Source organism: Oncorhynchus nerka, linkage group LG20 (genome assembly GCF_034236695.1).
Source record: "Oncorhynchus nerka isolate Pitt River linkage group LG20, Oner_Uvic_2.0, whole genome shotgun sequence".
Classification (NCBI taxonomy): domain Eukaryota; kingdom Metazoa; phylum Chordata; class Actinopteri; order Salmoniformes; family Salmonidae; genus Oncorhynchus; species Oncorhynchus nerka.
Window position 1 is genome coordinate 51,139,199 of NC_088415.1, and position 23,998 is coordinate 51,163,196.

General features: G+C 41.7%; 1 protein-coding gene across 1 annotated transcript; it reads right to left on the reverse strand.

Annotated features, from left to right (window-relative positions):
• Positions 1 to 294: 294 nt before the first annotated feature.
• On the reverse strand, positions 295 to 23,714 carry LOC115101720 (hepatocyte nuclear factor 6-like). Its single transcript, XM_029621188.2, has 2 exons — positions 22,655 to 23,714; positions 295 to 686 (listed from the first exon to the last, which is right to left on the reverse strand). Exons 1-2 carry the CDS (start codon positions 23,712 to 23,714, stop codon positions 304 to 306), a joined length of 1,443 nt encoding a protein of 480 aa, XP_029477048.1. The 3' UTR covers positions 295 to 303.
• Positions 23,715 to 23,998: the final 284 nt, after the last annotated feature.

Consider the following 23,998-nt stretch of genomic DNA (forward strand, 5'->3'; position numbering starts at 1 on the left):
ATTTGCTCAAACTTAAGGGTCTGAGGATAATTTGGGACACCAATACACCATTCCGCTCTCAGACCTGTTGGTTTCTCTTTGGTTTCTGATGGACAAAACAAAATGGAGTAAAAGGTGAGATCAGTCACAAAAAGAGAACACGTTCAGACCAATGGTCATAGACACCTGATTCAATTCATCAACTATTCATCAAGACCAGGAGTTGAATCAGCTGAGCTGGACAAAAAGCCTGCACACCAGGGTCAGTGACCACTGCTTTAGATCCAAACCCCTCCATCCTCTCCCACCCCCTTCCCTTCTCTCTCATTCCTTGGAGAAGGTGGTAGCAGAGGAGGTACCCGGTTGCGCCGTGGATGAACCGGCGTTGTTGTTGTTCCCATGAGCGTGCATGTGACCGTGCCCATGCACGTTCCCATGCACACCCCCGTGCTCGTTCCCCTCAACGCCTCCGGTGGACCCCCAACGGTCGTGGCAGCGTCGCCGTGCATTCATGAAGAAATTTGAGACAGTGGAGAGCTCCAGGCCCAGCTGCTGGCTGATGGTGATCTGCATCTCCTTGGAGGGCCGGCGGTTCTCCCTAAAGATAGCCGCCAGCGTGCGGCGCTGCAGGTCGGTGAAAACCAGACGCTGTTTCTTGGGGACCAGGTTCCTTTCACGACCCTGGTCCTGCTCCTTCCGCTTACAGGCTGGAGAAGGGGAAGACAGAGGGAAACGAGAGGGAGAGAAGAGAGGGGGAGAGTTTAGTTTCCTCCTGTCTTTCCTGCTCTTTCCAAGTGTATTTCCCCCTATACTGTTGAATTTGACCCTGATTTTACTGGTAATATTGATAATACAAAAGTCTATTTCAAACAGGAACGTACTATATAAAATAGTCAAAATTGAAGGAGGGATGCAGGCAGTGTAAAGAATGGGGTGGATGGATAGATAAAGTAAAGTGGGATGGATGGATGGATGGATGGATGGATGGATGGATGGATGGATGGATGGATGGATGGATGGATGGATGGATGGATGGATGGATGGATGGATGGATGGATGGATGGATGGATGAAAATACATATATTTCCAGGTGGAATGATGGCGAAATAGAGGGATGCAGGGATACAATGAAGAACTGATATAGTGAAGGGACAGGGTGTTTAGGTGATGGAGAAGTGAGAGTGATAGGGTGGGAGGATTGCGGTGCGTGGTTCAGCTGTTTGTTCACCTGCACCTGCTTGCAATTGCTAATAACCTATCCGCAAATGCCCAACTATATGTGATAAAGGGAAAATCTGACCCTAACCCGCAAATATAGAAAATGCACTGTAGGCTACAGAACGTTTTGTTGACAGGGAGTGCAGGATTTTTTGTTGTTGCCTAATTTACACATGTTTCTGCTTATAATTTACTAATTTTTATTGGCTATTTCAAAAAAGCTTGGGATTATAAGGTTCTTTCTGCATTTTTGTCAACATGTAGTTATTGACATTGCCTTGTTCTGTTCAATGGTCTCTACCTATATAGTACTCTAAATACCCAAATTCATGTTGATAAATTAAAAAGAATGCAATATAAAAATTGCTGACACCATTCAAACCAATGAGGGTTCGGAATTTTAAAGCCAGTTATTTCAGAATCATCTTTTTGCAGATAGAACCTTGTAGTCCCAAGCTCTCCATTTGTTAATCATCTGTCTATAATTAGATACATACAGCATCTCTTCTGTGATTATACGTTGCCCTAGAAGACTAAATAAACCCTTGATCAACACAATAATAGCATAAATCGATAGAATCAACACTTCAATCCAGTTGACATCCGTGAAGTTTTCTCTGTCATCCACGCTTCTTTCGCGGAGTAAAGTTCTTTAGGCACCGGGGAGAAAATGCAATAACAAAAAAAACGGGAATGATTTTCTGTGCAAAATTTCAAAATGACATCAGTTTCACCAGTTGTATTAAAATAAATAGAAAGCTGTGAAAAAGACCCAACATGTTTCATATAATATTTTAGATTGGCTTGGATGCATATTTCATGTGGTTGAAATACCATCAGCTTTTATGATGCTGGTAAAGATAGAGCCCCAGCAGATGGTCCCTAACTGTGCAATTGCATTCTCTGAAGATGCTGAAATAAATCAATAATATTTGTCCACTCTTGTTCCCAGTGTCAAAATGTACATTTAGTGTATCATTTTACTGCAAGTAATACTTAATTCGGCAGGAGTTAATATTAAGGCAATGTAAGATTTCAGTTTCCATTTAAACAATCTGAACTGTAGGCTACAGTTCCCTTGAAGTGCCTTAGGCCTATTTGAAGTCCCCATCTTGTGTGACTGTAAAATGTGTAAAGCGCCTTATAATTATCACACATAACATCGCCAGCACTGCTATCATCCTCTTTTTCCACTTCACCACATCTTTCCAAAACATTCGGGCAGGGCGGTCTGTCCACCCATCACTATGGTTGGACAGACAGATGACAATAAACTGGGGATGGGAGGAGGGGTGCAGAGTTAATTACCCAATGTAGACATGATGTGATTTTGAGAGAGACATGAGTGGGATGTGAAGGGGGCAAGGAAACTGATTTTTCAGCTTAACTGAACTAACTAATGTGTGTGTGTGTGTGTGTGTGTGTGTGTGTGTGTGTGTGTATGTGTGTGTGTGTGTTTGTTTAGGGTTTAGGTTAAGGTTTACGGTTAAGGGTTAGGGAAAATTGGATTTTGAATGGGAATCAATCGTTTGGTCCCCACAAGGACAAGGACGTGTGTGTGGTATAAATTGAAGATCGTGAAAGAAGACAAATCTCAACACTTTTAATTGAATTATCACGAATCAGAGTAATCTATACAGCTTTTCCTTTTCGCATTATCACTGAGGTATGCAGGTAAAGTAACGGGTGTAGCATCAGACTTTCTTCGCGATTTAGCCTACAAAGGTTGGTTGGCAATGAAACCTGCATGTCATTGATAATTGCATTTTTAGTTTATTTCTATTGGTAATCACTGTAGTTTCGCCTACACCATGAGATGTTGGAACTGGACCATACTGTTTGCCTTTGCTGTGGTCGGCATTTTGTTCATCTTTAAGCTGCATTGGTAGCTTTTGGAGCGGTGTAGTAGAGAGTATTTTATTGCTTTGTCGGGTGCAATACTAGGCCTAGGGTTTCTGAGCCGTTCTGTGCTGCTGGTCTAAAAGCTGCAATGATCGATTTTCCGCGGTTTTCTCCTGAACACGTGGTCCAGTAATCAGGCTTCCCTTCCCCACCCAATTGATCCGTATTGATCTGCGAGCCCGCGGTGTGTGTGCGCGCGCATGTGCACCCGTGTGTGGGCGTGTGCACGCGCGCGTCCCACTCACGGCGGGAGAGTGAACCTGAGCGAGCATGTGACAGACAGCCAGAGAATAAATGGTTTATCTCGGGAGGGAAAGCAGTTGTGGACAGACTGCCAGAACCACTACAATACATAAGTTAAATACAATACTGTAGAATAGAATACATGACTACAATAAAAGTGGACGGTGTATGATTGCTATCCCCATGAGCCATGGATGAGGCATGCAATTATTTAAATCCAGACCTATGATAGGTTTGAATTCGCCATGCCAAAAGGTTTTTCTCCAGGTGCATGAAACAATGAGGATATTTCCTGAGATATTTTCTACGAGAACCTATTGCCAAATGCTCAATAAACATTATGTTTCTTTCATTTGATTACATTGTGAAAGATGTTTTCAATTATCACACCTTTTATCACACATATTATAGAAATGTGATGTTCAGTTCATTTTAATGGGTAATGCATGTGTATTGCCTAATGTGAATATAGTGTAATTTAGTGTAATTTTAGAGTACTCTAGCATTTGAAACATGTATCTAAAATGTTGTTGGAATAACTGATTGATATAATTGTGTTGTGTTTTGGTGATTAAACCAATGTACTCATTATATTTCACAGTAAATTTATATTTAGGATCAGTAACCAGGTTTCCATCCAACGTTTTTATGCGAGTAAAGTAGGTACATGTCGGATAAAACATTTAATGACAGTGCTGATGGAAACAGAACATTTGTCGAAACATTCCAAATGTCAAAACAAAATAAGCTAGAGAAGGTGTGATCTTTTTGTGTGGGTAAAGTTCATTATGCGAGAAATGTTGCCGGGAAACGCATTTATGGCCAAATAGGATATTGATATAATAACCATCATATCGAAATAACTTTGGAGTCAGTCACACAATGACATGTGTGTGGTCCTCCCACTACTATTTTATCAGCCTATATATTCAATGAATGATGATGAACTTTACAGGGTGAAAGTGCATGGTGATGAGCTTGATGCTCCTTTCCAATAATTATCCAGGGTTTTATTCTATTAATTAATATCAAGGGTCATAACGCACAGTCTTTTATCCCTAACAAGTCAATCTGATATATCTGAAATATTTCTGGTGGGAAAATGCGCATATTGTTTTTATGCGGATTTGGATGTATACAATTGGATGTATACAAACACAATTAATGCACAATGAAAGGTTTTGAATGTAAGACTGGTTGCATTACAAGTGTTTCCAGTTTGGAGTTTAAAGAGTTTTGAAAAGTCATCACATTCTTGTGAAAATATTACCAAAGCTGTGGAACAACACAAAGGAATGCCTTTCCTCCTCTCACAATGTGTGTGTGCGCCTGCGTGCATGAGTGTGTGTGCGAGTAATGATCTCTGCAATGTTGAGGTGCTGTGTGAAAATTATGGATGACTGAACGGCAAATTTAGACAACACCAGTAAACAAATATGACTGTGTGGAGTTGATCAATGTGTGTGTGTGTGTGTGTGTGTGTGTGTGTGTGTGTGTGTGTGTGTGTGTGTGTGTGTGTGTGTGTGTGTGTGTGTGTGTGTGTGTGTGTGTGTGTGTGTGTGTGTGTGTGTGTGTGTGTGTGTGCGTGTGTGTGCGCGCTGAAACAGTGGCATGAATTGCAGATCATAAAAGAAGACTAATCTCAACACTTTTAATAAAAAAATTACGAATCAGAGCAATTTATATTGCTTTTGCTTTTAACATAATCATTGAGGTGTATACAGGTAAAGTAACAGGTGTGGCAGCAGACTTTCTTTGGTTGGTCGACAGTGAAAGCTGCATGTTCGTGTGTGTGTGTGTGTGTGTGTGTGTGTGTGTGTGTGTGTGTGTGTGTGTGTGTGTGTGTGTGTGTGTGTGTGTGTGTGTGTGTGTGTGTGTGTGTGCGCGCGCGCGTGTGTGTCTGTGTCTATGTTTGTGAATGATTTGACTGATTTGGTAATGCGGTTGATGTGTGTGTATAGCCCTATACTGTACAGCTTTTCCTTTTCAACAATTTGACTTCAGATTCCGACGTTTGTCCAAGTTTGTCCAATATGTAAAATTCAGAAGTTTTCCCAAACATCAAATTTCAACGGTTCAGTTTGGGATAGGGTTACGGTTACAACAGAAACAACTGGTTAAGTTTAGGTATTCATTCCGAAGGGTTATGTGTTAAGGTTTGGGATAGGGTTACGATATTGCTAAATTGTAATTAAATTGCCTTACTTTGAAAGGTCTCCCTAATCTTACCTAAATTGCACACACATGATATATAATTTTTTCTATTGTGTTATTGACTGTACGTTTGTTTATTTCATGTGTTGTTGTTTGTGTCGCACTGCTTTGCTTTATCTTGGCGAGTTCGCAGTTGTAAATGAGAACTTGTTAAATACCTGGTTAAATAAAGGTTAAATAAAAGATCAATAAAAAAGGGTTACACCAGAAAGAAAGTTTAGTTATTCATTCTGAATGGTTAAGGTCAGGGTTATGGTTTGGATAGGCTAATACTTTTATTTAAAAAATATATAAACGCATGGCTTGCACTGGAATTTAACATCCGACCCTCGGGTCCGGAGCTCGTGGACTACTTGATGGTAGTGCTCACCATTTTCCCTGGTGGCAGGGTCCCTAGTGGCAACGTCCTGGGTATCTGGACGGAAGTCAATTGCCTTGGATCTTGAGCAACCTGACTGATACTGTAGGCTATGTTTGTGGGGGAGCAATGTGAGTGTGTGTGGTCTGTGTTTTTGTCTCTGAAAGCAAAGCATGTTAACCCTCATACATCACCATTACTCCAAATGTCTTGCAATTTATTTTCTGAAATGTATTTTCCATTCAATCTCATATACAGCACATTCGGAGTATTCAGACCCCTTTACTCGTTTCACATTTTGTTGCATTATAACCTTATTCTAAAATGTATTAAATAGATTTTTCATCGATCTACACACAATACCCCACAATGACAAAGCAAAAACTGTTTCTTAGACATTTGAGCAAATTTATTTAAAAAATATAAAAAACAGAAATATTCAATTTACATAAGTATTCAGACCCTTTACTCAGTACTTTGTTGAAGCACCTTTGCCTCAATTACAGCTTCAAGTCTTCTTGGGCATGACGCTACAAGCTTGGCACACCTGTATTTGGGGAGTTTCTCTAATTTTTCTATGCAGATCCTCTCAAGCTCTGTCAGGTTGAATGGGGAGTGTCGCTGCACAGCTATTTTCAGGTCTCTCCAGAGATGTTCGATTGGGTTCAAGTCCTGGCTCTGGCTGGGCCATTCAAGGACATCCAGAGACTCCTGGGTAGTTTTGGCTGTGTGCTTAGGGTCATTGTCCTGTTGGAAGGTGAACCTTCACCCCAGTCTGAGGTCCTGAGCACTCTGCAGCAAGGTTTCATCAAGGATCTCTCTGTACTTTGCTCTGTTCATCTTCCCTTGATCCTGACAAGTTTCCCAGTCCCTGCCGCTGAAAAACATCCCCACCGCATGATGCTGTCACCACCATGCTTCACCATATGGATGGTGATAGGTTTCCTCCAGACGTGACGATTGGCATTCAGGCCAAAGAGTTCAATTTTAGTTTCATCAGACCAGAGAATATTGTTTGTCATGGTCTGAGAGTCCTTTGGGTGTCTTTTGGCAAACTCCAAGCGTCCTGTCATGTGCCTTTTACTTAGGAATGGCTTCCGTCTGGCCACTTTACAATAAAGGCCTGATTGGTGGAGTGCTGCATAGATGTTTGTCCTGCTGGAAAGTTCTCCCATCTCCACAGAGGAACTCTTCCTTCTGTGTGACCATCGGGTTCTTGGTCACCTCCAAGGCCCTTCTCCCCTGATTGCTCAGTTTGGCCGGGCGGCCAGCTGTAGGAAGAGTCCTAGTGGTTCCAAACTTCTTCCATTTAAGAATGATGGAGGCCACTGTGTTCTTGGGGACCTTCAATGCTGCAGACATTTTTTGGTACCCTTCCCCAGATTTGTGCTTCGACACAATCCTGTCTCAGAGCTCTACAGACAATTCCTTCAACCCAATGGCTTAGATTTTGCTCTGACATGCACTGTCAACTGTGGGACCTTATATAGACAGGTGTGTGCCTTTCCAAATCATGTCCAATTAATTTAATTTACCACAGGTGGACTCCAATCAAGTTGTAGAAACATCTCAAGGATGATCACTGGAAATAGGATGCACCCGAGCTCAATTTCGAGTCTCATAGAATAGGGTCTGAATACATATGTAAATAAGGTTATTTCTATTTTTTATTTTAATACATTGGTATAAAAATAAATAAATAAACGTGTTTTCAATTTGTCATTATCAGGTATTGTGTGTAGATTGATGAAATAATATTATTTTTTAAATCAATTTTAGAATAATGCTGTAACATAACAAAATGTGGAAAAAGTGTCTGAATACTTTCCGAATGCACTGTATGATATCTCTCAGGTTTGTTTGTTCTCCGCAGCCCTATAGGTTAGTAATTACTTAACTAATTGTGTCTCTCCAAGTCTTCAGTTTGGCATTAACAACTGCTGACGGAGCCACACATACACGTCACACTTCACACTTCAACTCTATAGTGTTCCCCTTTCCTCCCTTTCCTCCCCCTTTCCCCCCTAAAAGAAAAGCAGCAGAAGTCCATCCACTCCAGTCTGCTTCGTCTGTTAGCTCCCCTTGTTGTTCTCAATTGTTTTCATTTGTCCTCAGATTGATAGTCCCCATATTGATTGATCTACGCTTCAAAACCATTCCATGGAACGTTTATTCAATTCGTTCAGGCTCGGCCATGCAAAGCTCTCCCCAGGCTTTCTAAGTGACGTTCCAACCCAACTCAATACTGACTAATGTAATGACTGAATACTAGTGCTAATATACTGATACTTCAATACGTAATGCCTGTTTTCAAACAACTGCCGCTACCGGCCATTTTACAATGCCAACAACACTCGCCCCTTCCTTTCTCTCCCATTAGCTCAACAAATAACATCGCAAACACTTGTGCGGCAGACCCCAGGGTGCAGTGTAGGCCTACATTGGAAATCTTCTGTAGAATAAGTTAACACATACTTATAATGGTCAATATAATATATTATGTTTGAATTCAAAATGAATATATTAATATATCATGTTAATATTACTAAAACGAACAAAGGACTGGGAGGATTACATGTTATTATATTGGCCCTACAGATGCAGGCTATATTATCCAGAGATACTTACATCTCTCGGGTTAGGCCTAATTCTAATCAACCCAACTTAATCATGCACCATTCAAACCGCGATCTGTAACTTTCAATTCCAGTCAAAGGTGCTCTCTGTTTTTAGTTTTGGTATGACTGCCAATGGGTTATTAGAATCTGTTCTAACCAGCCTGAAAATTAAACTCCAGGGGGTACCAAGGCATTCAAATAACTTAGATTTTATATTTCCATAAAGACCCACACTGAAGACATACTCTTCCCTACCAATGCATTATCATTTGTTTGTGAAAATAGCAAAAGAAAGAAAGTTTGGCCTCCCTTTACTCATCATAATCATCACCTTTACATGTACACGTGATGTCACACACTTAAAGGGTAGGTAAACATAAACGTAACCACATGTAACATATGGATTTGCATTAGTATACACATCATAAATCCCAATGCAAAGTTATACCTCAGTTTTCTATTTTTTTTTAGTTATTACATAAAACTGATCAGAATTCCGAAAAATACGGAGGTCATGTCGGAAAATGTTTTTCCGGGGTGTGATGTAATATGGAGGACCCTGCAAGCCAGCCTACTCCCTGTTAATGTAAACTCCAGCAGAAATAACTTCAAATGTAAAACTTCTAATGAAACCAAACCGTTTGCACTCATGATTACTAGTTTCAATTGAATTTTCAGCCAATTTACAAGCAAATATTTAATGAATGTATTATTGTTACAAATTAACTTACAAGGTTGCGATCCAACTAGCCTGCTAATATTAGCCCTACTAGCCTGCTAATGATACATTAGCACTGAATGAGTCAGCCAGCTGCTATCAACATCTAGCTCACAGCTACATTAAAGTAATCCAAAGTTTTGGAAATACATAATGCTATCCAACCAGTTATCAAAGATTGTTAGCTATAGCCAGCTCATGTTAGCTATTTAGCCAACTAGCTATTAGCCTAGCCACCCTAGCCAACCACCATGGTTATGGTTGGCAACATAGAGCCCAATTACTGGAGACCTGCTAGAACACAACTAACACAACTAAAACATAACCGCAGATTAAAAGCAAAGAGCAAGCAGAGACCATCCGATGGTAAAACTTTCAAAAGAGTGCAGTCTGAGTTAGCTCCCAAAGCAAGGGGGAGGTGGGTGCTTCACTGGGCCGAAATCCAACATAGATAGATTTCAGATATCCGTTAGCTAGCGCGCTAGTGCTGAGCCAAGGTGGGAAATGTTACAAAACTCCCACAGCCTTCACAGAAAACTTCACAGAAAACATGCCAAAAAGTTGACAAAACAAAAAAAGGAGAACAGACGAGTTACTACACAATTAGATCAAGCAGATATGATTTTCTCTTTCGTTTTGAGCCCACGGCAAGAAAGCATCAGAGCCTGCCATGCCAATGGGTTTCCACTAGATAACACATCCACAATGTCCGGAATAGCGTGAGGTGTGGCTAACATTAACCAGCTTGAGCTAGCTTCCAGGCTAGCATACGAACTCGGTAGCGCAGAATAGATCCTCCATATGTAGTTGAGAAATAGAAGTTATATGGAAATAAGTGAATAAATACGTAACAACCCAAAACATAAGTGTGTTTGTACTTATAGGTAACCAGATCGTGACTACACCTAAGTTACTAAGTCTTTGACCACACTGTGTTGTTAAATTGGTAAGTAAAAACTCAAGCTTCTTACCCTTTAAAGATGAGAAGGGTAGCAGGTAGTTGGTCGAATTGTACTTCCTTACTGTGAGCTATAACTCTTGACAGTGTGCAGGATATGACAGAGATGTGAGAGGTAGATGGGGCATAGTTATCCAGGGCTCAGAGTGTAAGATAGTAACATAGGGCTTAGGGCATTGAGAGATGGTTACCTTATAGGGATTTCCTTTGGGCTTGGTATCATATGATGGACATACTGTAATTTAGGCTGCAGGAGGCCCAAGGGTAGGCCTACATTTAAAAAAAACATGCAAATATCGATGTGTTTGTGAAATAAAAACCCTCCATGTTCCGAGCACAGTTTTGGAGAGAGTAACTAGATTTGTATAGGTTTATACAATAGCTCATCTTAAACATTTGCATAATAGGCCTGAAAGAAGATCCAAAAAGGCATGTGCAAACTGCAAATATATTGACCGAAACGTTGGTGAGCAAGTGATTATGTATAAGCAGCAGGGGTGGAACAAGTACCCAACTGTCATACTTGAGTAAAAGTAAAGATACCTTATTAGAAAAAGTCAAGTAAAAGTCAAAGTCACCCAGTAAAATTATACTTGAGTAAAAATCTAAAAGTATTAGGTTTAAAATATGCTTTAAGTATCAAAAGTAAATGTAATTGCTAAAATGTACTTAGGTAGTCAAAGTAAAATAATAAATCATATCAAAGTCCTTATATTAAGCAAACCAGATACCACCATTTTATTGTTTTTAAAATTACAGATAGACAGGGGCACACTCATTCAGACATAATTTACAAACAAAGCATGTGTGTTTAGTGAGTCTGCCAGATCAGAGGCAGTAGGGATGACCAGAGATGTTCTGTTGATGTTCTGTTGATGTTCTGTTGTGCGTGAACTGGACTATTTTCCTGTTCTGTTAAGCATTCAAAATGTACAGAATACTTCTGTGTGTCAAGGTAAATGTAAATGTAAAAAGTACAACATTTTCTTAAGGAATGTATTGAAGTAAATGTAAAAGTTGTCAAAAATAGAAATAGTAAAGTAATGTACAGATACCCCAGAAAATTACTTTAGTTGTACTTTAAAGTATGGATACTTAAGTACTTTACAACACTGATAAACAGGTCCAGGCATATTTATTGTTTTAGGTGTGATTGTTGAAATTTGTAATTGATTAAAATGACTGTTCGCCTACTTTTTGAAGTGTGCATTATATCTCAGCCAGGTCACCCATGGTTCAAGTCAGTATTCAACGTCCGTCCATGTCTGAAGACATCGGGAGATGACGTGGAAACTGGCCACTAGGGGACAAATGAGCGCTGTGAACTTCAAGCCTGTTTCAGTTTTGCTTGGGCGTTGTGGATGGGCATGTCGGATGGGCGTAAGCATCTGCCTCTGTTGCCAAACGTTGGTGCCCAAGGTTGCATGTTGGAATCGAATAATAAAAAGTTGGTTTCGAGAAAAAAATGTAACGCCTATCCTAAACCTTAACCCTTACCTTAACCATTCACAGTTAATGCCTAATCTTAAGATTTACGAGTTAATGCCCAAACTTAACCCTAACCTTTAAATTGTGGGGCTCCGAGTGGTGCAGCGGTCTAATGCATTGCATCTCAGTGCTGGAGGCGTCACTACAGACACCCTGGTTCAAATCCAGGCTGTATCACAACCGGACATGATATCCAACAACATTGAAATTTGACATTTGAGAAATATGGATGAACATCGAATTCTGAGGTGAGACTGTGAGAGCTTGTTGTATATTTTGCCCTTTCTGCTTTAAAAAGCAACTGCTGTCGTGGCAGAATCAGAATCCTTTAGGTAACATTTATAAATAAGATGTTTTATAATTTTTTATACTTGAAGTATGCTTATGTGGGGGAAATTACTTGGACCCAGAGAGGGGAGAGGTCGGGTTAGTCTTATCTGTGAATGTGTCTAACTATTCCTAAACCATGTGAAGGGATGGTGTGATTAATGGGGAACCAGTTAGGTGGCTCCACAATGTCTGTGTGCCAGTCACTCCTCTCTGTAAGCTTGTCCAGTAGGGGGTTATTTGATATATGCAATTGAAAGAAGGTAATGTTTTTGGTTCTAAGTGGTACCAAGAATGAGATAAGAGCTTTGTTTAGGAGACCAAACTGAACGATAATGTATAGCTAATGCTATAAATTATGGGATACTCTTTTTTCTGGTAAAAGGTTATTTATATAATGTTCCTAAGATCTGTTATTCGTCATGTGAGTTTTGATGGGTGTGTCTTGGCTATAAATGATACTAAGGACTGTTTTGTAAGCACTCTTAGAGAAATCAGTTTTTGACACTGAATTGATCTGAGAGTCACAGGGCTATGGTGAAGCTCATATAATTAAAGATTGACTTTATGATAACTCTGACTTGTGTGTGGTTTGCTTTCTCATGATTTGGTAATACAGGAAATTTCCACGACACTGCCCCTAAAAAACAACTTCTCATTTAGAGAACAGCCTATGTGGCATCGATTCAGAAACATTTATTCTACTGTCAAAATTGACTACAAAGTTTAAATAGGATCATTTTAGTTATAAAGTCAGTCTTGTCCAAAACTGAGCTATGTGAGACTTGTGGTCATGACTGCATCACAACGTAAATAAAGGTTGGGTTTGTTTCAATCCTGCCCACATGCCCGCAGCTGGCAGCACACAAGTAATAATTCATTCAAAGTGCAGATAAACACGACCTGATTGTAATGCCTGTGGTAAATTTGGAATAGAAACTACTCATACCCCTTGACTTATTTCACATTTTGATGTGTTACAACCTGAATTCAAAATGTATTAAAAAATAATAATTCTCACCCATCTACACACAATACCCCATAATGAAATTTTTGCAAATGTATTGAAAATGAAATACAGAAATATCTCATTTAAATAAGTATTCACACCCGAGTCAATACTTTGCAGACGCAGCTTTGGCAGCGATTACAGCTGAGAGTATTTCTGGGATGGTCTCTAAAATCTTTCCACACCTGGATTGTGCAACATTTGCCCCATATTCTTTTCAAAATTCTTCAAGCTCTGTCGAAATGGATGTTGATCATTGTTAAACCAAAATGTTCAGGTCTTGCCAAAGATTTTCAAGCAGATTTAAGTCAAAACTGTAACTCGGCCACTCAGGAACATTCACTGTCTTCTTCGTAAGCAGATTTCTTCGTAAGTAGATTTGGCCTTGTGTTTTAGGTTATTGTCCTGCTGAAAGGTGGATTCGTCTCCCAGTGTCTGGTGGAAAGCAGACTGAACCAGGTTTTCCTCTTGGATTTGTCCTGTGCTTCACTCCATTCCATTCATTTTTTTATCCTGAAAACATCCCCAGTTCTTAAGAATTACAAGCATACCCATAATGTGATGCAGCCACCCCCATGCTTGAACATATAGAGAGTGGTACTCAGTAATGGGTTTTATTGGATTAGCCCCAAACATAACACGTTGTTTTAAGGAATAAATGTGAATTGCTTGGACAATTTGTTTGCAGTATTACTGTAGTGCCTTGTTGCAAACAAGATGTATGTGTGGGGTACAGAGGTGACGTAGTCTTTCAGAAATCATGTTAAGCACTATTATTACCCACAGAGTGAGTCCATGCAACTTATTATGTGATGTGTTAAGCACATTTTTACTCCTGAACTTATAACACAACAAAATGTGGAAAAAGTTATGGGATGTGAAAACTTTCTGTGCAATTTATTGAAGGGCCCTAACGAGTCCCGGAGATAGGCTATCCAAAAGTCAAACCAACATTGCCACTGTTCTTTTCAACTTAAGCCATTTGATAAAATTCTCACTACAAAAAGAATGGTCAGTATATGGGGCATTAAACAGTAGAACGGTGCAGACTCTGCAACATGGAAACAGAATCAATAGAGCATCTCTTTTGGTGCTGTCCATCTATGGCTTGTTTTTGGAGTCAGGTCCAGGAATGGTTTTTGGGTCATAACATCGGGGTGTGAATGAACCTGCAAACTGTATTGTTGGGGGATTTGAAGGACCACAGTCAGTCAATAGGAAATATCATTGTACTCTTTGGTAACATTTTAATTTTTGGGGCAATTTCGGCAGAAATGTTGCAGATGGGGAGGTTCAAGTCCCTAGTGAGACACCAAGGGAGAATGGAGGGATGTATTGCAAGAGGAAATGGTAGAATGCCAATTTACTGGGAAAGATGGGGTGATCTGTGGCTGGAATTAACAAGTGTTGGAATAAATGCACAGTATAAATGTTTGAGGTCCTCCAATCAGGGGTGAGGGTAGGGATGCATTTAGTTATGTATGTTTTGTGTTTAGTTATGTATGTTTTGTGTTTTGGTTTCACACTGTGACTGGTGTGTGTGCTGGTCCTGATGATTATTGGTGCGCTCGCTTCCATGCCCACCTGGGAGTCAGGCAGAGCTTGGTCCTTCCCGCCCTTGGAAAATCCCTTTGGGCTTTGGGTCAGGGGCTTAGCTCTGCAGGCTTCTCGGGGTGGGTGGGAGCAAGCGCACCCACTGACCAGAGCACCCGCTCATGGGAGAGGCCATTTGTATAGTCTTTGTATTGTATTGTTGTTGTTTTAATAAATGCAATTGAAAATATATATTTATATATATTTGTCACTGTCACACACCAGCTAGCTGAAGCTAATTGGAGACACCCACATCAAACCACACCCTGAAACCAGCCTAGGTTTGAATTCAGACATAGCCACAACCATTTCATAATGAACCTACTCTAAAACAAGGCCAAATCAGGAAGTTCAGTCGCCCTTTACAGTAAGTGTGTGTCTCTCTCTTGCTGTGTGTGTGTGTGTGTGTGTGTGTGTGTGTGTGTGTGTGTGTGTGTGTGTGTGTGTGTGTGTGTGTGTGTGCGTGCGTGCGTACGTGCGTGCGTGCGTGCGTGCGTGTGTGTGTGTGTGTGTGTGTGTGTGTGTGTGTGTGTGTTTCATAACTGACCGCACCATGCTGCTATAGTGGTGTGCCCCTGAGCCTGGGCGTGCCTGGGACCGAGGCAGGGGCGGAATGACGTGATCGCGTTTTGCGTGCGGTGAGATGAGCCCTCTCCCTTACCGGCCGGACTACTGCAGGCGAGAAACAGTTTATGTCAATCAATCACTGTCGGTCACACCTCTGGGATCTACGCTCATTGGTTGTCTTGATTAGAGCCCATATATTGCTGTAAAGTCAACGGTTGGATTTCCACAAAGACATGCAACAGCAACTGTACAGCCGTCACAAAATATTACATTAGAAGCTGCCGTAATTAATAGAAAATTATTTGATTTCGATTATGAAATCCTGTGCTTCTAATGAAGTCTACAAGCCAAGCATTATTGCAATTGAATTATCTTCTACTTGCTACACCACCATGCGTTCACATTTTAGCCAACATTGGCTATTCAATGCAGATGTTTTTGCAAACTATAATAATGCATGTTTGGAAAAATAATTCACAATAATTCTAAATATATTCACAATTTAAAGAGCCTACTTCCTGTAGCCATTTGGTATAGGCATAGTATTCCCTGCTTATAAATTAAAAGAGACACTTCTGCTGTTTACTCGATGGGACAATACGGTTTCTGAATAGTTTAGTCTGCTGTTTATTAGTCTGTTATGTCATTTAAAAGCTATCCTATTGCGCCACGAGATTTGTTCAAAGCAGTTTATTCGTATGGTGTTTATATGGTGTTTATAAGCTATGGGTTTGAAAAGGATATGCCTAAATATATTGCATATAGGTCACGGGCTCTGAATGCTAAATTAATTTGGCTATTGGGTTCAAATAAGGGCTTTTAGAGCCCCGAAAATTATTTAGTTTTTTCTCCAAATTATGGAAAACGTTTAAATAATAATAATTTGGAGGGAGAAAAAATCATAAATGAATCAAATTAGTGAAACAGAGAAATCGGTGATGCGTATTTATTCATACAAATGTTCATGAAAAGAGGGAAAAGTTACTGACGTGACTATGCGGATTCGTGTCTTTAAAAATACACAGAAATTGTATGGATTAATCCTATCATGCAGGATTGAGGTATTTACATCATAGTTGTTCCATTTATTTTTTGTACATTTTAGTCGAATAATTGAATCCTTAAACCGGTTATATTATGCGAAAGCAATGTTGCTGTTGCTGTTGCCGTTGTATTTTGTTTTCGTCTTCGATTGCATTTAATTGAAGTTGTGTGAATTAAGTGTTATGATTGTACATTCTAAACCTGAGAGAAGGTGTCAACCTCACTGAAGATATTAACACACACACACACACACACACACACACACACACACACAGGTTTCAAGTTTCAAGTAGCCTAGTGATTGCACTGCAGGGTTTACAAAACTGAAATGGGGAATTTGGGGAAAATGGACTGGCTAAGTCAGCTTGCCAGTTTTTGAAGGGGTACAATGTTGCCACCAAATAGAAATGGTTTTATTTCGATTAATCATTTATTTTTGATGAAATCCTGTGCTTTCTAATGAAATCTACAAGCTCCAGTGAGAATGCAAATACGAATGCTGTTGTCCTTTGATGCTAACTCTGTTCAGAACCACAAACAACGCCTCGCCAGCCGACAGAACTTTTACCCAGAACTATGGACAACGCTCAAAGGTGCGAGCGCACAAAAAAATACTAAACCTTGCGTGCGCCAGTTTTCGCATAAAGATTGGTATTTATAAAATGTGAGCTTGACGCAAGAGTATGCATTTCTCAGGCCATGTGTATGCTTGTACAACTTCTAGTGGTCCATCGATTTTTTTTTTGCAGGCAAATATTGTTATTTTGAGGGAAATGGAGATGATTGATGCACAGGAATTATAATAATTGGGAGGGTAATAAAAACATTCCAAAAGTAGGCCTAATTATAAAACAGGTGCATTTGCCGTTGGTAAGGAGATCACATAGCAGCATGTAGCCTAATGTGTTTCTTCTACATTTAGGCCTACATTTTAGTCGTTTAGCAGATGCTCTTACCCATAGCTCATTTAATAGCCAAGCATTGCTCGAAAGTAATTTAGACTGGTAGCCCATTTAAAAATATTTGGTATTCGTAGGCTATAGTATTGCTGTGCGATAGTAGCGGGATATCATAGACTATTTAAATTCAGCGCCCATATATACAATGGCAGGATAAACAAAATACTGAACAACATTTCATATTTTCCTTAGAAGTGTGTAGTATGCGCGGCCAGTGTTTGGCACTTGCTAAAGGCGGAATGCCTTTTTAGTTTGAAAATGGTGCAACTCAATATTAGGAAGGTGTTCGTAATGTTTGGTAAACTCAGTGTATATTATGGCTCTGAATTATGTAACGTGCGACAGTATGATAAATCCCAATAATTTGTTGAGCACCAAACGAAAATTCTAGAATCTCCATGTATGCCAGAATTTAGTGAGAAATGTACTCTGAGGCCCCAGTCGCCCGAACAGTCTACCACAAACAGCGCGCATAGGCACTCTGAACACTCCTCCGTACCACGGACAGCGCCTCATAGGCACACAGAACACTCTTCATAACCACGGACAGCACCTCATAAGCATACCGAATACTCTTCAGAACCCCAGACAGCGCCTCACTTGCCTAGAGAAGTATGCACAGAAGAACCCTTGACAGCGCCTTTCCAGCCGAACCCTCACAGCTGAGCGTGTCATTCGACCTCCATCAGAACATTATTGACCTAATCTATTCAGGTTTACTTTACTTCTCAACCTCTTCATATTCTGTGTTTGTCCACGTTTTTTTCTGAATAGAACTGATCCTACCCAGTCTTTCACAACATTTTATTAGGCTACGTAATTGGACAGCATTTAGCTTTTATTTTATTTTTGTATCTAAAATTCTCAAATGAATTCCTCTATTAAACCCCAAATGTGAATATGAGACGTGTATATGTCATGCAAATATTGACTTATTGGCCTTTATATATAGGCTACATGCATTGTTTTTAGTCTACTGTATGGAGGTTACTGCATTGATGTAGTGTGGTATGCTCTGTGGTCCAGTGCATGCAGGGTGTTACTAAACATGTGGTGTTTGTTTGGTGGTAGCAGGGAAGACCATTGATGGGAGAGCCTGTGATGCAGAGTGTGGGGGGGGCTGAGGAGGAGTTGGGACAGATCTGCTCGGTTGGCGCTGCTGGTGCAGTGCCAGAGATGGATGGAGGGAGGGATGGATGGATGGATGGAGGGAGGGAGGGAGGGAGGGAGGGAGGGAGGGAGGGAGGGAGGGAGGGGGAGGGAGGGAGGAGGGAGGGAGGGAGGGAAAATCGATTCTGATTCAGAGGGAGTCAGATAAGCCTGAACAATGTATAGTGCAGACACACTCTATAACCCAATCACACACGTACACACCACACACAAGCACACACACACACACACACACACACACACACACACACACACACACACACACACACACACACACACACACACACACACACACACACACACACACACACACACACAGTGAAATGTGCTTGCATGCCCACATAAAGATGCATTACATACCCCATAAACCATAACAACCTTTAAAAATCTAATGACATCACAACCTTGGATTGCATTGAGGTCGATTTGCTGACATAAGCAGAAACAGATCATTACTATGGCTGACTACATACACTAGAATCCCCCTGTTAAAAAACACTGCCTTCGTCTTGTGAGGGTTATTTCTATGTAGATCTTCCTTCTTGGCCAGGCAGCCTTTCTACAAGAGATTCTTTATCATAAAAGGATCTTCAGGTTTCAATAAAAGTTCAATTAGAAAGTGTTTGAATATTAGTACGCCGTCGGAGTTAACAACACATTTAAACAGTGCATTCTCAAGTAACCCAGTTATTTTACTGTCTGAGATGTGATTTTGTTATTTTCCTACAGGTGTAAAAACCGCATGTTGTACACACTTTTGTTTGTAGCTACCACACATATGTTGGGTTGTGTTTGACACTGCGTGTTGTTAACCACACATTTGACTTTGCTTACCCAGAAACAAATCTGTTACAAGGGCTACACCACTCATCCTTCCCTCTCTCTTCTCTTCCCATTTTCTTTCTACTCTCCTCCATCTCCCTCTCCCTCATTCTTATCAATTATTAAAGTCTCTATTGATCCTTTCTCTACCCTACCTCTATCTGCCTGTTGACACAAAGCCCAAACTCACCAACCCTCAAACAACACCTGCTCTCCCAGCTGGCAGTGTTAGGGTATGGGCGCCCCCACAACACAGAGACTTTGTATCTAGTGTTATTCCAAAAACGTATCTCTATCAATCCATTCTGTAGATCACATTTCTAATAATAACAACAACACAATTCTGAGCATTGAACCCCTATTAATATAATCAAGCAACATCTGATGTCACGAAACAGAAATCTGGGGCCAGCTTCTGAATAAATGTTCCCAGCTGTCCGTTCAGAACCACAGCAGTCTGAATCATCAGGACCAAGGATAGCTGCCTAACTGGCTCTATATATCCCCCCAAAAAACACTGCCTTTGTCTTGCGAGGGCTATTTCTATGTAGATCTGCCTTCTTGGCCAGGTCTCCTTTTTACTCAATTATATGAGTTGGGACTAGGCTGGAGCAAAAGCATGCCAACCCTGTAGCTCTCTTGGACCATGATTTGTGACCACTAACTGACACAGTCGCAGAGAAAGAATGAACCAAAGGCAACTGCTTGTACACCATTGGCCGAATCCTAACTTAATATCAGTGGGCAAAAGTCAAATTCACATGTACAGACAGAATACTGCTAGATGGATTTGCAACTATTCCTACTCGCAATTATTTGCCCATTTTGTCATATTTTATCAGATGGTTCTCCTTCTATCCTCCAGCTTTATCCCTCAACTCTTTGTCCTGCAGTGTGTGGGTTTCCAATCCACTGAAGCAGCCAGTCCAGTGCTAGCGGCATTGGCAATCATAATGGATTATAGGTTGCATTTTTGTGCAGAGGAGGGAGAGACAAAGGAGAGAGAGAGAGAGAGAGAGAGAGAGAGAGAGAGAGAGAGAGAGAGAGAGAAAGAGGGAGAGAAAGTGAGACAGAGGGAGAGAGAGAGAGGAAAGAGAGAGTGGGGGTTGGGAATTGGAAGCAGCTTTATTGATCTCCTATCTGCGAAGCCAGGCAAACAAGGAAAGGACAGAGCTACACTATGAATGGCCCTCCACACTGTTATGGCTGCTGGCTACAGCTATCTGTCTTGCGTTTTCACTATTTATTAAATATGCTTCCTATAAGGAAAAGGTTGCACCTGTATCCGGTCTATGGCTGTACAAGTTCAGACAGCTCTAACACTGCTTGTGATCACAACACCATGTATACAGTGTGACAGTGCAGAGGAATCAGTTATTGACTGTAACACTTGGGGAAATCATATCACGATCTGGTGGTGTCAACACCATCTCCAACAACCTGCTAGAAGCTCCAACACCTACGGACCCCTGAGCTGATCCAGTCTGAGCTTCAAAACGTTTTTGTGTTGGTTCAATGGCTTTACAAATGTGTATGGTTTGATAGCGAGATTGGTGAGATCAGCATTTCCACTTAACACATGCTTGCTGACACATACACACACACATACACACGCACAAAGGCTTACGCACACACTTTTCATGAGTCTGTAACTCACCAGCCATTCAGATGTACCTGAATTAATTGAAAACTGTGGTCTGGGAGGGGCACTAAAGTCAACCCCTCTGGCCGCTATTGACAAGGGAATTTACACACGCCTACACATTGGTCAGAGTGATTTTTATTTGACAGATTAGAACAGTGAAAAGCCACAGATGTAAAGTGATCACATAGCCTGTACGTTTTGTGTGGTTTTGTTGTTTCAAACTGCCTGTTTTTGAGTAAATTGAAAAAGACATTCGAAAATTTTAAAGCATTGGCCATAAACGGAAATTCCTAGTAATTTCTTAAATATAATGTCTGGACTATTCTGAAATTGTATAGGATGAGGACGATAGGGGAAGCCCATTTACTCATTGGTGTGGACCAAACATGAAGGTTTTTGCCTCAAAACACCCCCTCCTGTTTTACACTAAAAATATACATATTCTCTGAAATACGATAACCATTTGGAAAAACAACTTTCCCTATAAATGTGGATTATTTATTGATTAAATTATTGTATTTTTTGTCTTACACTCATTTCGAATGTCTCTTGTTTTTAAACTATTGATTGGACAGTGATTAAAATGTAAAACCATAATCTGATAAATTAATCAAACCAATTAACTGCAGAGAGAAAATCTAATAAAAATAAAATGGACGCGTTTGTGGCCTTTATTTTGATGATTTAGGGTTGGCTGGAGGGCCTGTATGCCTACTAGTATTGCCAAAAGCAAGAAATGTCCTTTGAACGAAAATACTTTGTATTTTACTTGAGTAGTAGATGTGTTTCTAAGCCCAAGGGATGGGCCCCATAGCATTTGAGATATGGCATGAACTAAAACCCGCGTCATCGAAGCAGAGGGAAGCTAGTTGTAGACTGACAACCCATATGTAGTCTAATTTTAGACCGTTAAGGGTCTAAATGAAAAGCCGGCGCTGCCGTGTGGTTGGCTGTATTTCAGGTCGGATTCGAATATTGATTCGGGTGCCACATTTTAAAGGGTAGAGTGGGACGTAGCGTATTGATCAGCAGACAGAGGTCACGCGCCGCTGACGCGCTCTCCTCCTGCGCGACTAGTTTATATGCCTCCATGTTCAAGCTGGTGGAGCACACCGGACCCATGAGAGCGAGTGACTGTGTGAGTTACATGTTTGGAACATATGGGATTCACTAGAGAAACCCACGATGGACAGGGTGACATGTTTTAGACACACACACACCCGGCCTGGCGCGTTAGATAGCACACATTCCCCCTATCTCGAGGACCTTGTGGACATAATACACCCAGAGTCTCATATTAGCCTTATATGACAATGCCCGGGTCCTCTCAGTGATTATATTTGGCTATATGGGTACAAAAACCCTGTTAACATTAGGCTGAGGTGTAAGACAGTGCATGCAGCTGGTTTCTCTTGCAACGTGTCACAACAACATATGGTGACATGGATACCATGCAATCACTTTCACTGTAACGCAGATATCTCTCTAAAACCGTGATTTAAAGAGAGAAAGATTCGCTCTGAAGTTCTCCTGAAAAACCGTTTAGGCTACTTGGTCTCGTGAGTAGCTTTGCTCGCAACCGTTTTACACTGACCGCTGTCCATGGTGCTGAATCGTTTGGAAGTTGAGGTTTTGTCTGATAAAGTTCGTTAAGTCTTTAGCATAAAACAAGTTATTTGTATAGAATAGCAAATGTATTATATAAGCCTATACAGAAAGCGAGAATGTATGCTTTTAATAAGCGCAAAACGTCAATTGGTTACGATTGACTGTTCAATAGGAATCCCACACGACATAGGCAGTGAGACCAGGTGCATCTTACCAGCCAACCGAAGGGCAGACATCCGCTGAAACTCGGGCTCCTGGAGCCACTTCCACATCCTCCGGAACGTCTCTCTGCCAGACTTGAGTTTACTCCATGGCTTGGGGTTCCGCAGGAGATCTGAGAGGGTTCCTTGGGACCGACATAGGATCCTCTGTGCGAAAATCGCCTGGGGGATGGAGTAGCGCTTCAGCTCCGCTGTTATCCGCAGAGCCACCTCCTTAGTGTTGATCTCCTCCGCCTGCCCGCCTGACCCTCCTCCCTGGCCGGCCCCAGCACCGTGCCTCTCCCGCTCGGCCAGCATCGCTGCCCCATTGGCCTGGGAGTGGAGGTGGCTGTGCGTATGGTGCATCCCGTTGAGGTTGGAGATCATGCCGTGTCCATGGCCACCTAAACTCCTGGCAATGTGCTCCTCGCTCCGAGACAGCATAGTGGCGTGGGACTCGAAGCCTGTCACGGGGGAGAGCATCTTGGCATCATTGGAGAGGTGAGCACTTGGACCGTAGGCTGAGAGCGTCTGCTGGGAGTTGTGCAAAGAGCCAAGGCCGTTGGACAGCGGGGAGAGGGACCCATGGCCCATGCTGGACATATCTTTGGGGTAGTGGCAGTATAGGTTGCCCATAGACGCCAGCCCCCGGTGGTCATCCCTCATTAACGTGAAGCTCCCGCTGACATTCCCCGCGGAGAGTCGCTGTTGGGCGGCTGCGTGGTGGTGGGAGTGTGGGTGGTGGAACTTGTCGGAGACGGTGGATATGGGAGGTAGGTGCTGGAGAGGTGTCAGGGTGGTGTAGGTGTTGCTCAGGCTCATCCCGGACTCGCACATGCTCATGGCCGGGTGAAGGTGGCCGGAGAGCGACGAGGGGTCTGTCCGGTAGTCCCCGGTACCATCCAGTATCGAGGCCATGCTGGACACCATCGCCGACCGGCCGTGCGCGTGAGAAACTAGGTTCCGGTGAGAAGGGGCGGAGGACTGCCGAGCGTGTGAGGAGCTCATCAGGTCCCCTGCCTGTGAGTGCGAGACGCCGTGAAGGTTGCCAAGGTTTTCCATTGTGACTTCCATCGCTGAAAGAATATATCTTTCCCGATCCCACCTCCCTCCCCTCCCTCTCTCTCCCTCTCTCGCTCCTTTCACTCACACACACAAACAGACAGAGGTGCGCGCTCACTCTCCTCCCTCTCGCTTTCCTGGAGCGATAATATTACCAAACAATATTACCAAATATTACCGAATTTTTCCCCAGTCAATCCAACATGTTCCAACAATTTATCTTGATCCAAAGTGATTAAATATCGAGTATAGTCCTCGTCCACGTTACATGTGTTGGTGTCCTGTGTTATAGGCGA